General features: G+C 43.0%; 1 protein-coding gene across 1 annotated transcript in view; it reads right to left on the bottom strand.

Moving 5' to 3' along the window:
* LOC142312623 (alpha-2-macroglobulin-like protein 1) overlaps positions 1–15,781 on the bottom strand; it is a 174,685-nt gene extending 158,904 nt beyond the window's left edge. The window contains exons 1-6 of the mRNA XM_075351618.1: positions 15,714–15,781; positions 12,599–12,782; positions 9,359–9,518; positions 9,211–9,263; positions 6,821–6,841; positions 1,537–1,693 (exon numbers count right to left, since the gene is read on the bottom strand). Of these exons, the coding sequence (XP_075207733.1) occupies positions 1,537–1,693; positions 6,821–6,841; positions 9,211–9,263; positions 9,359–9,518; positions 12,599–12,782; positions 15,714–15,781 (643 nt within the window). The remainder of the gene's footprint in view (positions 1–1,536; positions 1,694–6,820; positions 6,842–9,210; positions 9,264–9,358; positions 9,519–12,598; positions 12,783–15,713) is intronic.
* Positions 15,782–16,834: the final 1,053 nt, after the last annotated feature.

Genomic DNA, 16,834 nt, shown 5'->3' with positions numbered 1-16,834 from the left:
CCTGAGCAGGAGGCTCTGAAATGCCACGTTTCAAGGAACAGTGGCCGAGCATGTGCACCTCTGCTGCTCTTTTTATTATTGCAAGAGAGAGGTGAGCGCTGTACGTAGCAATTTCTGTCAGTACCATAGACAATAAAGGGAAGACATGCATGTGTGGGGGATGATCCATTTAGATTACCGTATACACTCGAGTATAATCCAAGTTTTTCAGCACTTTTTTATGCTAAAAATGCCCCCCTTGGCTTATACTTGAGTGAAGGTCCCACAAAAAATTATACTTACCTGTCCTCCGTTCCAGCGGTGTCCTCTTACCTGGTTCTTGCTGACTGCAGGCACATAAACCACTCGATGATCGCAGCCGGTACACGGGGTGCCACAAAGCACTCAACTGAAATAAAGTGCTGACAGCAGACGGCAGTGGTGGCCCCGTCTACAAGCCGTGATCATTGTGGTCCGCAAGATCCAGGTAAGAAGACACCGCAGGAATGGTTAACAGGTGAGAATTATTTTTTTTGTGTGTGTGAACAACGGCATAATATGGGACAAGAAGGGAGCCAGGAGAAGGATATTACTAAAGGATGGGCACATTAGTATAGGGCACAATTATGGCTCACATTACTACAGGGCACAAGAATGGGCACATTACTACAAGGCTCAAGGATGGGGCACATTACTAAAGACTGGGCACATTACTACAGGGCACAAGGATGGGGTACATTGCTAGAGGATGGACACATTACTACAGGAAAAAAGGATGGGCACATTACTATAGGGCACAATGATGGCGCACATTACTACAGGACACAAGGATGGGGGACCTTACTAAAGGCTGGGAACATTACTACAGGGCACAAGGATGGGTTAAATTACTAAAGAATGGGCACATTACTACAAGGAAAAAGGATTGGCAGATTACTACAGTGCACAAAGATGGGGCACATTACTACAGGTCACAAGGATGGGGCACATTAGGAAAGGATGGGGCACAATAGTAAAGGATGGGGCACATTACTACAGGGCACAAGGATAGGGAACATTACTACAGGGCACAAGGATGGAGCACATTACTACAGGGCACGAGGATCGGGCACATTACTACAGGACACAAGGATGGGGTACATTACTAAAGAATAGGCACATTACTACAGGGCACAAGTATGGGACACATTAGTAAAGGATGAGCACATTTCTACAGGGCACAAGATTAGGGAACATTACAGGGCACAAGGATGGGGCACATTACTACAAGGGGGGACAAGGATGGGCACAATACATTTTATTGGTATCTATTTTTATTTTTGAAATTTACCAGTAGCTGCTACATTTCCCACCATATCCCACATTTTCCTATTTTTTGTGATAAAATTTGGTGCCTTGGCTTATACTCGGGTCAGCTTATACTCAAATATATACAGTAAGCAGTTTTCCAGCAGTTGGACTTCCACAGATCAGTAAAGTATCACCTATCCAATGGATAATGTTAAGAATAACCCAATAATTGTAAATTATGTACAACATATAAAAAAGAAAACTTACCAGGTTCAGATACAGTAAAAGAAGTTCTGTATGCATTGGGTATATTTATTTCGTAATCTCCTAGTGGTAGTTCATTTGCCAAAGGAAAACTTAAATCTGCGATTCCTTGATATGGCAAAACATCCAACCACTGTCCAATCCGATTCTTATTTGGATCCTGTTAGACAACAGACACATATCACTCTGATAGAATAAAGCCAGGAGTGAAGGCATTGTTAGTGTTTTGTTCTACATGAAAGGTAAAATGAGCCCATTGATGGGTTTCTCATTGATAATCATGTCTTACCTCATATAGAGATCATTAAAAATTGTCAAACCAGTTCTGATGCATTCAACCTTCTTGACCAGCAAATCGGGGACTTACAGTCATATGTAAAAGTTTGGGCACCCCTATTAATGTTAACCTTTTTCTTTATAACAATTTAGGTTTTTGCAACAGCTATTTCAGTTTCATATATCTAATAACTGATGGACTCAGTAATATTTCTGAATTGAAATGCGGTTTATTGTAACAGAAAATGTGCAATCTGCATTTAAACTAAATTTGACAGGTGCATAAGTATGGGCACCCTTATCAGTTTTTTATTTTGAACACTCCTAACTACTTTTTACTGACTTACTGAAGCACTAAATTGGTTTTGTAACCTCCTTGAGCTTTGAACATCATAGGCAGGTGTATCCAATCATGAGAAAAGGTATTTAAGGTGGCCACTTGCAAGTAGTTCTCCCATTTGATTCTCCTATGAAGAGTGGCATCATGGGCTCTGCAAAACAACTCTAAAATGATCTAAAAACAAAGATTATTTAACATAGTTGTTCAGGGGAAGGATACAAAAAGTTGTCTCAGAGATTTAAACTGTCAGTTTCCACTGTGAGGAACATAGTAAGGAAATGGAAGAACACAGGTACAGTTCTTGTTAAGCCCAGAAGTGGCAGGCCAAGAAAAATATCAGAAAGGCAGAGAAGAAGAATGGTGAGAACAGTCAAGGACAATCTACAGACCACCTCCAAAGACCTGCATCATCATCTTGCTGCAGATGGTGTCACTGTGCATCGCTCAACAATACAGTGCACTTTGCACAAGGAGAAGCTGTATGGGAGAGTGATGCGAAAGAAGCCGTTTCTGCAAGCACGCCACAAACAGAGTCGCCTGAGGTATGCAAAAGCACATTTGTACAAGCCAGTTACATTTTGGAAGAAGGTCCTGTGGACTGATGAAACAAAGATTGAGTTGTTTGGTCATACAAAAAGGCGTTATGCATGGAGGTAAAAAAACACGGCATTCCAATAAAAGCACTTGCTACCCACAGTAAAATTTGGAGGAGGTTCCATCGTGCTTTGGGGCTGTGTGGCCAATGCCGGCACCGGGAATCTTGATAAAGTTGAGGGTCGCGTAGATTCAACTCAGTATCAGCAGATTCTTGACAATAATGTGCAAGAATCAGTGACGAAGTTGAAGTTACGCAGGGGATGGATATTTCAGCAAGACAATGATCCAAAACACCGCTCCAAATCTACTCAGGCATTCATGCAGAGGAACAATTACAATGTTCTGGAATGGCCATCCCAGTCCCCAGACCTGAATATCATAGAACATCTATGGGATGATTTGAAGCGGGCTGTCCATGCTCGGTGACCATCAAACTTAACTGAACTGGAATTGTTTTGTAAACAGGAATGGTCAAAAATACCTTCATCCAGGAACTCATTAAAAGCTACAGAAAGCGACTAGAGGCTGTTATTTTTGCAAAAGGAGGATCTACAAAATATTAATGTCACTTTTATGTTGAGGTGCCCATACTTCTGCACCTGTCAAATTTAGTTTAAATGCAGATTGCACATTTTCTGTTACTACAATAAACCTCATTTCAATTCAGAAATATTACTCAGTCCATCAGTTATTAGATATATCAAACTGAAATAGCTGTTGCAAAAACCCAAATAGTTATAAAGAAAAAAGGTTAACATTAATAGGGGTGCCCAAACTTTTTCATATGACTGTATTTGTGGGTGGGGGCAAGTTGGGCATTTTCCCTGGCAGTGGGGCACAATGGGGCAGCATGATGGGGAGGTCCGAGCTGTCCCCCCTGAGCATTAATTTTGTTGCCCCCCTGTGGTGGGATTCGGCCATTCTCTGAGTCAGCTGTCAGCTGACAGCTAGTACAGAGAATGTGTAACATGACAACCCAGCAATTAATTGTACTCTCATCTTTCAGGTGTGAGTACAATTGAAGCCCTGACCACCATCACTTCCAGGTAAGCATGACATTAGCAGTGTTATCAGGTCATCTGCACAGGCTGTGAGAATTCAAAAGTCTGCAGTCATCTAGAATGACTGCAGACGTTTCTCACAAACCTGGATAACCCCCTTTAAAATACACAATTAAGCACTGTAGCATAGCCAATCCTAAAGGGCGCTTTACATGCAGCGAAATTACAAGCACCCGCCCCTTGTGTGTAACGGGCAAATCGCTGCCTGTGGCGCACAACATCGCTAGGATCCGTCACGTACTTACCTGCCTAGCGACGTCGCTGTGGCCAGCGAACCGCCTGGTTTCTAAGGGTCGGTTTGTTCGGTGTCACAGTGGCGTCACTAAGCGGCCGCCCAAAAGAAGCGGAGGGGCGGAGATGAGCGGACCGAACATCCCGTCCACCTCCTTCCTTCCTCCCTCATTGCGGGCGGCCGCAGGTATGGTGATGTTCCTCGTTCCTGCGGTGTCACACATAGCGATGTGTGCTGCCGCAGGAACGACGAACTACCTGCGTCCTGCAACAGCAACAATACTTGGAATTTGAATGATGTGTCAACGATCAACGATAAGGTGAGTAATTTTGATCGTTAACGGTCGTTCGTAGCTGTCACACGCTACGACGTCGCTAACGATGCGGGATGTGCGTCATGAATTCCGTGACCCCAACGACATCTCGTTAGCGATGTCACAGCGTGTGAAGCCCGCTTAAGTGTATATAATATACTCACTGTCAAGATTCAGCTCTGCTTTCCGGTTTCAGCAGTCATCACATGAGCACTCATGTGATTTTCATACTTCCGGTCATGTGTCAACTAGCTTTCCTATCATCTTCTATAAATGAAGCAGGGACTGTAGTATTGCACTGAATATTAAGAGAATTAGGAAAAGTAGCTCGTTGGCAAGTGACTGTATGTGAGCAAATTGCACATGAGCAGTCTCATGATGACTATTATTATTCCTAGTCTTGGCTTGATTTCCCTCAAAGGCACAATAGGCTTGTGGTTTCAAAAGCAGAAGAATCAATGTTGGAAACTGGCCATGGGGGAGAGATAATCAGAGCTAGTTAGTTACAGGGAACCTGTTAGGTGAAATATGCACCCAGAACCACGGGCAGTTCTGGGTGCATATTTCTAATCCCTGCCTAACTGTCCCTGTATCTAGTAGCATAGATAAAGAGATCTTAGAAAAAGTATTTCTAAAGATCTTTTATCATATGCTAATGAGGCCAGGGACTAGTCTCAAGGGTGGTAGTTCCCTTGGCAAGTCGGCCCCCTTAGCATGTAAGCACGCCCCTGTGATGCGCAGCATTATAGGCATGGTCGCTCTCACCTCTGCTGCCACTGCTGGTTTTTGGCTCAGTGCGCACGACTAGAACATCCCTGGACTTCCGCTCATGTGCACTACACAAGTTTGAAGCCGGAACGCGTACACCCGTCTTCATAGTACGCATGACTGGAAGTACGGGACTTCTGATCATGCACACTAAGCCAAAATCCAGCCTTGGGTGCGGTGGCAACAGAAAGCAGTGAGATTGACCATGCTTCTGACACTGCGCATTAAGTAGCATATTAGCACGCCCACAGGGGCGTGCTTACATGCTAAGGGGGCTTACTAGCCAAGGGAACTAATGCCCTTGTCACTGGCCTCATTAGCATATGATAAAAGATCTTTAGAAATATTTTTTCTAAAGAACTCTTTATCTATGCTACTAGATACAGGGACAGTTAGGCAGGGATTCGCAATATGCACCCAGAACTGCTTGTGGTTTTGTTTGCATATTGCACCTTACAGGTTACCTTTAATAGTTGCCTATGTGCTCCTCATTTATCAATTTCTGTTAGTAAATGTTGAGTTAGGATGAGGATGAATCCTGATTCCTGATGTTTTAGGAAAACCTGCACTCGCAGGGGGTTGGATCCGATGGCCCTTGAGGTCCCTTCCAACTCTACCATTCTATGATTCTATTATTTCAACAGCTTTAGTGTTGCATGAAGCACCATTAGAGGTGCACCTTTGGGGCAAGCTATGCGAGAACATCAGTATATTTTTTAAACAGCAAATCTAAGAAATCTTTCCATGTGGAAGTGTAACGTTTTTTTCAAGGACTTTGTCCTGTAAGCTCCATCTGACGTGTTAGGCTAGTTTCACACTTACGTTGAACGGCATCTGTTGCATTGCGTTGTGTGATGGATGCAACGGATGTGTTGCATATAGTGGCACAACGGATACAACGAATCGTACAAAACAACGGAATCTGCTTTTTTTTTTTTCTTTACAGTTTTACCAGCCGCAGACTATTTTGAACGATCAGCTGATCACCCGGCCGCCGAGAATCTGTGCGGGGGGCGGAGTGTGAGGTGGGTGGAGCCAAGCGAGGCCAAGGCGCTGAGGATCTCAGTGCCGGTGACTGCATGGCTGGGGACAGGTGTGTGTGTGTGTGAGCGCGTGTGCGTCTGTGTGTGTGCGTGTGTCTGCGTGTGTACATGTGGAGTGGAGTGCGGGAGGGGGCGGAGCAGAGCGGGAAAGTGTCGGGCTCCCTGCACACGTAGGCAGGTTAAATATATTTTCCAAAACGGCGGATTGCGACTGAAGGAAAACAACGCAAGTGTGAAACTAGCCTTAATCCAATCTATCTGATTTAGATGTGCCGTAAAACTGACCTTGGTGTCTTGGACTTCTTAGTTATGGCACAACAATTGTCTTAACTTGAATTCAATTCCTATTGCTGAGTTCACTTGGATTTATATCACCTTAAGGTTTTATGTACAGTCATGACCGATAGGTGTTAGCACTCTTAAAATTGTTCCAGAATTTGAGGTATTTCTCTCAGAAAATGATTACAATTACAATTACATATGTCTTATGCATGTTTATTTCATTTGTGTATATTGGAAAAACACAAAAAAACTAAGAAAAAATTGGACATAATTTCATACAAAGCCCCCCAAATGGGTGTGAGCACCTTTCCAAAATTGTCGGTAAACTACTTTATCTGTTTATCTGTACATGCATCGGGAGATGTTAATACTTACCTTCAATTCCACCAGTGGATACTGTAAAATAAAATGATTACATTGTTAGAAGAGCTGGTTTTATATGAAGCCACTTAAATGATGAATAAATATTAAGGTGTAAGAAGGAACTCTAGCTCCTTTGGGAATGCCTTGCAAAGATTGGGAGAACATTGCGCTTCTAAAGGCTACTTTACACATTGCGATATCGGTCCCGATATCGGTCCCATCTGTTGCGCGACACGGGCAAATCGCTGCCTGTGCCGCACAACATCGCCCAGAGCCGTCACACATACTTACCTGTCCGGCGACGTCGCTGTGACCGGCGAACCGCCTCCTTTCTAAGGGGGCGGTCCGTGCGGCGTCACAGCGACGTCACTGAAGCGTCACTGAACCGCCGCCCAATAGCAGCGGAGGGGCGGAGATGAGCGGGACGTAACATCCCGCCCACCTCCTTCCTTCCTCATAGCGGCCGGGAGGCAGGTAGGGAGAGCTTCCTCGCTCCTGCGGCGTCACACGCAGTGATGTGTGCTGCCGCAGGAACGAGGAACAACTTCGTTACTGCTGCAGTAACGATAATTGAGAATGGACCCCCGTGTCGCCGATTAGCGATTTTGCAACGATGCAAAATCGCTTATCGGTGTCACACGCAACGGCATCGCTAATGCGGCCGGATGTGCGTCACAAAATCCGTGACCCCAACGACTCCGCATTAGCGATGTCGCAGCGTGTAAAGCCCGCTTTAGCCAAGGTTTCTCTAGTAGGAACCAAAGTCAGAAGTCATGTTGTAAGACTTCATGACTAACCCCATGAACCACCAGGATGCAAGAAATAGGCAATAGACCACTTTTCAACTCGTTAGTTTAATTCTATCAACATTTTCATCTCATTTTAAAGAACAGTCCTATCCAAAACATAAAACTCATTCCTGATTTTTTATCTTTTCTTCTATTCTATTTATTTCTATTGCACTACATTCTAATATGCCCATTAGATGGATCTTAAAAATCAAACATGGTGTCCGGACTAGAAGTTAATGTTCTTTGTTGTGACACCCTGGCAAAACCAGGGTGTCACACAGCCTGCAGAAATCCAGCAAAGTGCAGGCCATTCTCCTCCCTGGTAACCTGATCCCACACCAGTGCAGCAGGACAGACACACCCCCCCAGTGTAAGAGCTAAACTGAGCAGCAGGGGAGGGGCTAGAGCAGAGTGAGTGAGGAAAGTAAAGAGAGTAGACCAGGAAAGGATAGCTCCTGGCTGCTATAAGGAAGGGAAGTGTGAGGAAGGGGCCCGAGGTAACCGGGGCAGGGTAGTGGCCCGCCGGTACCAAGGGAAGACCCGGATCACTGCAGGGGAGTGGGCTCCCCGTTCCCGACTGAGGAAGGAGAAAGAAGCATCTGGCTGCAGGGCAAGAACAGGATCCTGCTGTACTGTGTGTGGGACCCAAACACCCTCCGCACCGAAGGCTGCGGACACCGGCAGTTTCTAGTTTACAGGTGACACTGTGTGGTTTAACTGTGAGTACACCAGTGCCCTCAGGCACAGCGCCGCGCTACGCCGCCCTGCCCTGCACCCCTCTGACAGCTCCACCATCATCACCCCAGCGGGCCCGGGACTCACACCCCCTACCCACAGAGAGGTCAACACCTAGCTGCGCCACAACACCGCCACCTGGGAGCCCCGACAATCATCAGCAGCGGTGGTGCCAACTATCACCACGACCCGTGGGTGGCATCACGAACAATCTCCATAGCGACCCCGGCTGCGCACCCACCCGATCACCAAAAACAAACAACCACCTCTTTACAGAGTGATGTGACCCCCCCAGGTCCGGGGACGCTCGAGCCACCGACACACATCCGAGCACGGACCCGAGCGGCTCGGCGGCGGCAGCCGAGCCCCAGGGCGGTACATTTGTCATCAGTGGATAAATTACTTTTTCGATATGCCTGATTTACAAAAACTCTGTTTTTAGAAATTTCCTAAATACATAATATTTACAAGGGCTATCCCAATCTGGGAAGTTATCACCTATCCATGAATAGAGTGGCCACCAATCCATTCCTACTATGCATTACAAATCCTCGTTCTCTAGTTAGTTAGGATTTTATCACTTTTCATTGCAGTTTTACATACAATAGTTTAATTCTATAAATTACTTTTAAATTATCAATGTGAATACTTTACGGCACAAAACACAGTGTTCCCCAACGTTAGTGCTCAAGAGCCACCAACATATGTTTCCATGTATTGGACAGGTAATGGATTTATACTTCGGAATTCCTAAAAGTGTGAAATGTTGGTGGCTCTTGAGGGAACACTGATCTAAGGCGTAAGACCATGTACAAAAACCCTCACATTTGTTTAGTTATCCACAAAGGTAACATAAAGAGCATGAAAGCATCTCACCTTGTCATTTTTAGCATGATAATTCCTGTCCAAGGTTACGATACGGAAACTCACTGGAATGATAAATATATGATGTCAAAAACCAGTTATGGATCCAACTTTTTTTATGACATCCAATAGATATAAAAAAGTGTCTCTAGATATCTACCTGTCTGTCCAGGCTTATAGTTGGGTTTATCAGTCTGGATAAAAGTCATATGATCTGCTTTAATGAGCATGATCTTCTTGGTCTGGTCAATGTTTATGTTGTCTCCATGAGCAAAAACATGAAAGAACCAGACTTCATTCTCATCCAACACAGTTGGAAGCTGAGGAAAAATGAACTTTTATTGAAATTCATACACAATTTTACAAATTTTTAATGATATGTTCAGTTCATGGCTTTAGCCCTATGCCTGAATATAGTGACTATCACAAAGAGACTAAAGCAAAGGCTTATTACAGTAGTTTAGACATCTTGGCAGCCAACACCAGGGCACATGGCCGTCTCCATTTTTGTTGGCACCTAGCACTAGGGCACATGGCCATCTCCATTTTTGTTGGCAGCCAGCACCAGGGCACATGTGCATCTCCATTTTTGTTGGCAGCCAGCACCAGGGCACATGTGCGTCTCCATTTTTGTTGGCAGCCAGCACTAGGGCCAATGGCCGTGTCTATTTTTGTTGGCAGCCAGCATTAGGGCACAGGGCCATCTCCAATTTTGTTGGCAGCCAGCACAAGGGCACATTGCCGTCTCCATTTTTTGGCAGCCAGCACCAGGGCACATGGCCATCTCCCTTTTTGTTGGCAGCCAGCCTCAGGGCACATGTGCGTCTCCATTTTTGTTGGCAGCCAGCACTAGGGCAAATGGCCGTGTCTATTTTTGTTGGCAGCCAGCACTAGGGCAAATGGCCGTGTCTATTTTTGTTGGCAGCCAGCACTACGGCACATGGCCATCTCCATTTTTTTGGCAGCCAGCCCCAGGGCACATGGCCTTCTCCATTTTTGTTGGCAGCCAGCACCAGTGTTAAAATATTTTTATTAAAGGGTTTAACAATTAATAGGGGGAAAAGTAATATCATAGAAATTATTTAAATAATGCACATAAATTACAGATTAACAACAAACTTAATATAATAAATACATAGATCATAAGGAAGGGAGGAGAGTGAAAGGAAATGGGAAGTTGGAGATCAAATACTTTCATTCGTTGGGTTAAGGAGAAGGGGGAAGGAGTGAAGAAGGAAAGAGGGACATAGGAGAACTATATAAAAGAAAACAAAAAAAAAAACCCAAAAAAATCTAACAATACAATAGTGCACAAACTAACCTTTATATAACATAGTTACATAGTTACTAAGGTTGAAAAAAGACCTAGGTCCATCTAGTTCAACCTTCTTCCACCAGTTCTACATTTCGTCACTAACCTTAAGGTGGCTTTACACACTGCAACATCGCAAACGACATTGCTGTAACGTCACCGGTTTTGTGACGCAATAGCGACCTCCCCAGCGACATTGCAGTGTGTGAAACACATCAGCGACCTGGCCCCTGCTGTGAAGTTGCTGATCGCTACAAATCGTTCAGGACCATTCTTTGGTCCTTTGTTTCCCGCTGTGCAGCAAAGTCTCAGTGTGTAAAAGGACTTTACAGCGACTTTGTTAGCGTCTTCCCTTTCAAAAAGCTGCTTTACAACGTCCCCAAAGACTAGCTAGGTCGTTCTGCAGGTCCGGATCGCTGTTGCGTCGTTGGCCTGGTTTGCCTGCTTGACAGCTCACCAGAGACTTTGTAGCAATCCCGGCCAGGTTGGGATCGCTGGTGGGATCGCTAGAAAGTCTCAGTGTGTAAAGGGGCCTTTAAATAACTATGTTGAGTTACAAAAACCCATAAAGTAAATTACCACAATATATAATTAAATCATGGGAATAGTAAGCAAGAAGGTATGCGATACACAATTTCATATGATGGACACGTATTTAAAACCAAAAAAAGTTAATTATCCATGCCGATAAGACAAATAAGTTACGCAATACTCTGGAGGTACTCATTCCAGAGGTTCCACTTTTTATGGTATTTAGGAAAGCAATTATTTAAAGTGGTGTATCTTCTCTCAAATTCATTATGTTGTTTAATTGAGTTTGTTACTTGGGTTATATCGGGGGGAGAGGGTTTTTCCAATGAGAGGCAATTAATGATTTTGTCAGGAGAATGTGGATGATTAAAAATTTATAGGAAGGGCATAATGAATCCACATCAAGAGAAAGGACAGCTAACTGGGGTGCCAATACAATATCTAAATGAGTAACTCTATTGATTAGATTTTATATTTTTTTCCCAGAGAGGCTTCAACACTGGGCATTCCCAGAAGATATGTAACAGACTCCCAATGCCTTTACAATTTCTCCAACATAATGGGGACCGGGAAAGATTATATTTATGCAACCTAGTTGGAGTGTAGTACCAGCGAGAAGTTATCTTGAAATGAGTTTCCAGAAGAGAAGCACACAAGGAAGAAGAGTTAGTTGCTTTAAGAGAGTGAAACCAATCTTCCTCTGAAAACGCCATCCCAAGACCTTTTTCCCACTCCATCATGTATTTCAGCTTATTAAAGGTCAAATCGCCTAAAAGGTGATGATAAATATTTTTTGTGCTCCAACTCAGGGCATTATCCAGTTTGCAAAAGAGAGAATCAACCAATTCATGAAGCGGGTGCTTGTTAGCCAAAGGTTTCCTACGAGGATCTCTTAAAGACATTAAGGTTTTGAAGTCTATACCGGAATTTTATGCTTGATTTTGATATCAAGAAAGGAAATGAAATCATTGCCGTCATGTATATGAGAAACCTTTTTTAAGTTCAGGGAATGCCAAGCTTTGGGAAGTTCTATATTAGCCAACAGTGCTAAAAAATGGAGCGAAAAATTCTTTATTTGAGAGAATTTACTAATTTTGGGAGATTGTTTCAACAAATATTTCCATGCATTAATTGTGGCCCAAAGTGTAGGAGTGTTCGGAGGAGGAAGGGAAGGATTAAGTATGTGGGAAAGAAGGAGGGTCTTGAGAGGTCTATAGGTCTAGGCATGGAAAGGGGTTGGCAGCCAGCACTAGGGCACTTGGCCTTCTCAATTTTTGTTGGCAGCCAGCACCAGGGCACTTGGCCTTCTCCATTTTTGTTGGTTGGCAGCCAGCACCAGGGCACATGGCCTTCTCTATTTTTGTTAGCAGCCAGCACCAGGGAACTTGGCCTTCTCCATTTTTGTTGGTTGGCAGCAAGCACCAGGGCACATGGCCTTCTCCATTCTTGTTGTCAGCCAGCACCAAGGAACATGGCCTTCTCCATTTTGTGGATGAGTAGAACACAATAATTTATCTTTAAGTCATGAATTTTTATCTAGAAAAGAATTCCACTAACCTCAAAAGAATAACAGTGAAAATATGTTGGGGTGTTGATTGTGTCCTCTGTCACCAAAACGCTTTTCTGTTCTCTCATTAATTCCATTTTAAGTTTAAGCTCCCCCTTCAACTTCAGGATAGTAATGCATGCTCTCTCCTCTGATGGGTAGAACATCTGAGCCGATACTGTGATTGCATAGTACCTAGAAAGAGATCAAACATCTGTAAATTCAATGCTCATTATAGCTCAGACTTGATAATTATAACTAATGGGTAGCTTGATTGATTTATTTAATTTGATCATTTGTAGGCATAATATGGTTTTATATATATATATATATATACATATATATATATATATATATATATATATATATATACTCAAAAAAAATAAAGGGAACACTAAAATACCATTGTGTTGTTTATGTGTTAACTTTATTTTTTTGAGCAGTGTATATATATTAGTTCTCAGCATAAATGAGTTCGACACCTTTGAAAAGTAGGATTTTAATCACTATCTCACAGAATAGTTTCCAAAATGTTGACAAGGCTAGGTTTCATAGAACATATTTTTCACCAATAACATGAAAGTAAGATTAATAATAATGTAATTTTCATAGCAAAATTAGTTAATTCAAAAATAACTGCACCCCACATCAAAAACTTCTATATCTAAAATTTTGTATGACCGCTATAATTTTTAAGGACAGTAGCAAACCTTCTAGGCATGGAACGAACAAATGAGGAACATATCGCAACATCTATCTTTTTCTATTCTTCAAGAACATCCTCTTTTAGAGCCTTCATGCTGTTCGGAGATTGATGCTCAACTTGTCTCTTCAGAATTCCCCATTGGTGTTCAATCGAGTTCAGATGAGGAGACTCTTGGCCACTGAATCACTTTCTTCTTGTTGTTTTCAGAAATGTAACATATGTGTATTTTGAATCATTGTCATGTTGGTAAAATGCTCGTCTACCAAGAGCATGGAGTGATGGTAGCTTCATCTGTTTCTGCATAGAGCAATACTTCTATGAATTCATCGTACAACCAATGTAGCTTCCCAATTGGAGCACTTTTCATTGGTTATTATAAAGAGCTAACATTTGCTAAAGTTTAGGTTATATTTGTTTCTTTGATCTGAACACTGAAGTGAATTATTGTTTAAAAGGAGAAAATAAATGAAAAAAAGCAGCTAAAAAGTAAAAAAAATACACTAGAACCATTCATCAAAGAAAGTAGACATCCCTAAACATCCCTAAGGCCGGTTTCAGACGTCCATGTTTCAGGTACGTGTGACATCCGGTTTTAACACAGATGCTACACGTACCCATGTTATTCTATGCTGTTACTTACACGGCCGTGTTTTCACACGGACCGTGTGACCCCGACGCTCACACGGAGACATGTCCATTTTTTCTCCGGCAGCACAGGTGTCACATGGACCGAACACTGATGTGATTTGTGACATCAGAATGACATGTACTGGAAAAAGCACGGGTCTTTGCAATAAAAAGATTTGATATATTCACCAGTATCCAGTGCTGCTTTCTTCGGCTCTGCTGTCTCCCAGTCCTGACCTCCGCTCATTATATTCATTGATTATTCACTGTACTGAAGAGCTGGAAGCCGAAGCATCGCGGGGACAGCGCTAGGTACAGTACCGCCAAGGACAGCATCGCGAGGACAGGTGAGTATTCAGCAAGCCGTGTGCGTGCAGTGAAATCCAGGAGGTCATTGGAGTTTCCAATGAATTCTGATGAACACGTGAAGTCACCGTGGTCATCATCAGGATGTCATCAGAGTTCATTGGGAAACTGCTTGCTGAATACTCACCTGTCCCCGTCGATGCTGTCACTGACACTGTACCCAGCGCTGTCACCGCGATGCTCCTGCTTCCAGTTCCTCAGTGCAGTGCATAATCAATGAATATAATGAACGGCGGTCAGAAGCAGGAGACAGCAGAGCTGAAAAAAACATTGGATACAGGTGTATAAAGAAAATGTTTTTATTCCAAATAAACATGTTTTCTTCGGTATGTGTCACACGTATGCAAACACAGATGTCACATGTGTGTCACACCTATGATCATAACCATGCATGTGGCTTGTGCCTGATTAAACACGGATGTCTGAAATCGGCCTTAAAGAAAGCAGACACTCCCCCCCCAAACACACCCCCCAAAAAAACCCATTCTCAGTTACAAGGTTTCAAATAACCACAGCTGGCATATGCTAATAGTGGATGGGCTCTCACACAGAAATGTGTCGCTGTCAGGTCCCTCTCCATTCTGACCTCATTGCATTGCAGCTCTCACAAACAGATTGAGTCCAGTATCTCTCTGCGCAATACTGCTTCCAGTCAGCAGGGGAAGTGGACAGCAATGCAAATTTGTATGTGAGAGACCATTCACTTGCCAACTCTCATTGTTTGGGCTCTGATAAGTTCGATTCTTTTAGTGGGTGTCTGCTTCTTTTGGTGGCAAACAAAACAGAGAGAATAGTGAATAATACATTTAAGCAGGTAATTTAACCCTTTGTAAATATGGTCTGTACCCACCACTATAGGACGGGTTCTGCACCACGGGAAAAGCAGATCAGATAAGAAAATGTGCATCTGAACCAGTAATAGGAGTAAAGGCCACTTTACACACACAGATAAATCTGCGGCAGATCTGTGGTTGCAGTGAAATTGTGGACAATCAGTGCCAGGTTTGTGGCTGTGTACAAATGGAACAATATGTCCATGATTTCACTGCAACCACAGATCTGACAAAGATTTTTCTGTGTGTGTAAAGTGGCCTTAACACAAAATGTTGATATTCCAGAATGTGATGACAAGATTAGATTTGAATAAATGTTGATTTTTTTTTGTTCAAGAATAAATGTGGATTGTTTTTCATGGGAAAATATAAAACATCCCCTGGAAATAAGCCCTAGCGCATCTTTTGGAAAAAAAATAATATAAGACCCTGTCAAATTTTTGGGGAAACACAGTATATTCCCTATCACTATGTCTTTGTCGCGTAGGAGGAAACTGGAGAACCCGGCGGACACCTACACGACATACCACTATACAAACTAATCTACAATTTTTTCAATAAAGGAGCTGAATAAAGATATATTAATCTACTCACGGTTCTGAAGCTGATGCTTCTTCCAAAGAGAAGATGGAGAAACATACGGACAAGAGAAGGATCCACATTTTGGATCAAGACTTTACTTCTTTTTTGTGAGAATGTCTAGCTCTACTAATGTCTGAGATTTGCAGATAGCTGCCTACCCCGGCTGTCACTTTGATGAACTTGAGGGCATGGGGTCTTTGATGTGAGGAAATTTTGGCTTAAATGTTACATTGCAACACAGCTTCATGATCATGTAGCTGCTTTACTCTTGTATCACTCAGAATCGTGCCAATGTGGAGCGCTCAACTCAAATATACAGCAGTCAATAAACAGTGAACCTTGGACAAGGCCAGTCTGAGGTTCCGAAATAACTTAGTGCTCACGTTTAATAGAAACTTCAAGCTTTTTATCTATAATGAAGCACCAGGGGAATTTCTTTCAAACATCATGGCTTTATAAATGCTAAACATTATGTTATCTAATATTATATGTTAATACAGAGAAGAATTTGTTGGAGGTCCCTGGTAGAAATGTTCTGGGTCTGGAGTACAATGGTCTTCTTTGTTTTAAAAACATCTCACGATGCATCCCTAAGCAACTTGAATTTTACACCTTGTTAAAATTGCTTACCCCGGACTAAATTCAGATCCTCATCTTGTGACCCCACCAGCTCGCTTCTATTCCTGTCTCAGATGAGGTGCCATTCATAGCACACGCGATATTTGCTTGCTGGCTACTCCCAAAATGAACGTATCGCCATTGTCTACCCAGTCTACTGTACAATAGATGTAAATAACGGAGATTCAATTTAATGTATTGTGGCTTCATCTAGGTTTTTATCTTTTGATGGTAAGGTTATGTAGTTTGCTGGAGGAAAAAAACCCTGCAAAATAGGGTCTTATCCAAGATTGACAATTAGGGATGAATATTGGAAAGGCTCATCTTAAAGGGAACCTGTCACCAGATTTGGCGATCATGAGCTGCGGTCACCACCATTCTAACATGCAGTACATAAGAGCCCAGGCCGCTGTATAGAACGTAAAAGTCACTTTATAATACTTACCTAAATGGTTGCTACGGTGCAGATGGCTCAAATGGGGTGTCTCCGTTCTCCAGTGCCGGCACCTCGTCTT

This window comes from Anomaloglossus baeobatrachus, chromosome 5 (assembly GCF_048569485.1).
Source record: "Anomaloglossus baeobatrachus isolate aAnoBae1 chromosome 5, aAnoBae1.hap1, whole genome shotgun sequence".
Taxonomy (NCBI): Eukaryota; Metazoa; Chordata; class Amphibia; order Anura; family Aromobatidae; genus Anomaloglossus; species Anomaloglossus baeobatrachus.
The sequence above is the reverse complement of the archived record's forward strand: the minus strand, read 5'-3'. Positions and strand labels throughout refer to the sequence as shown.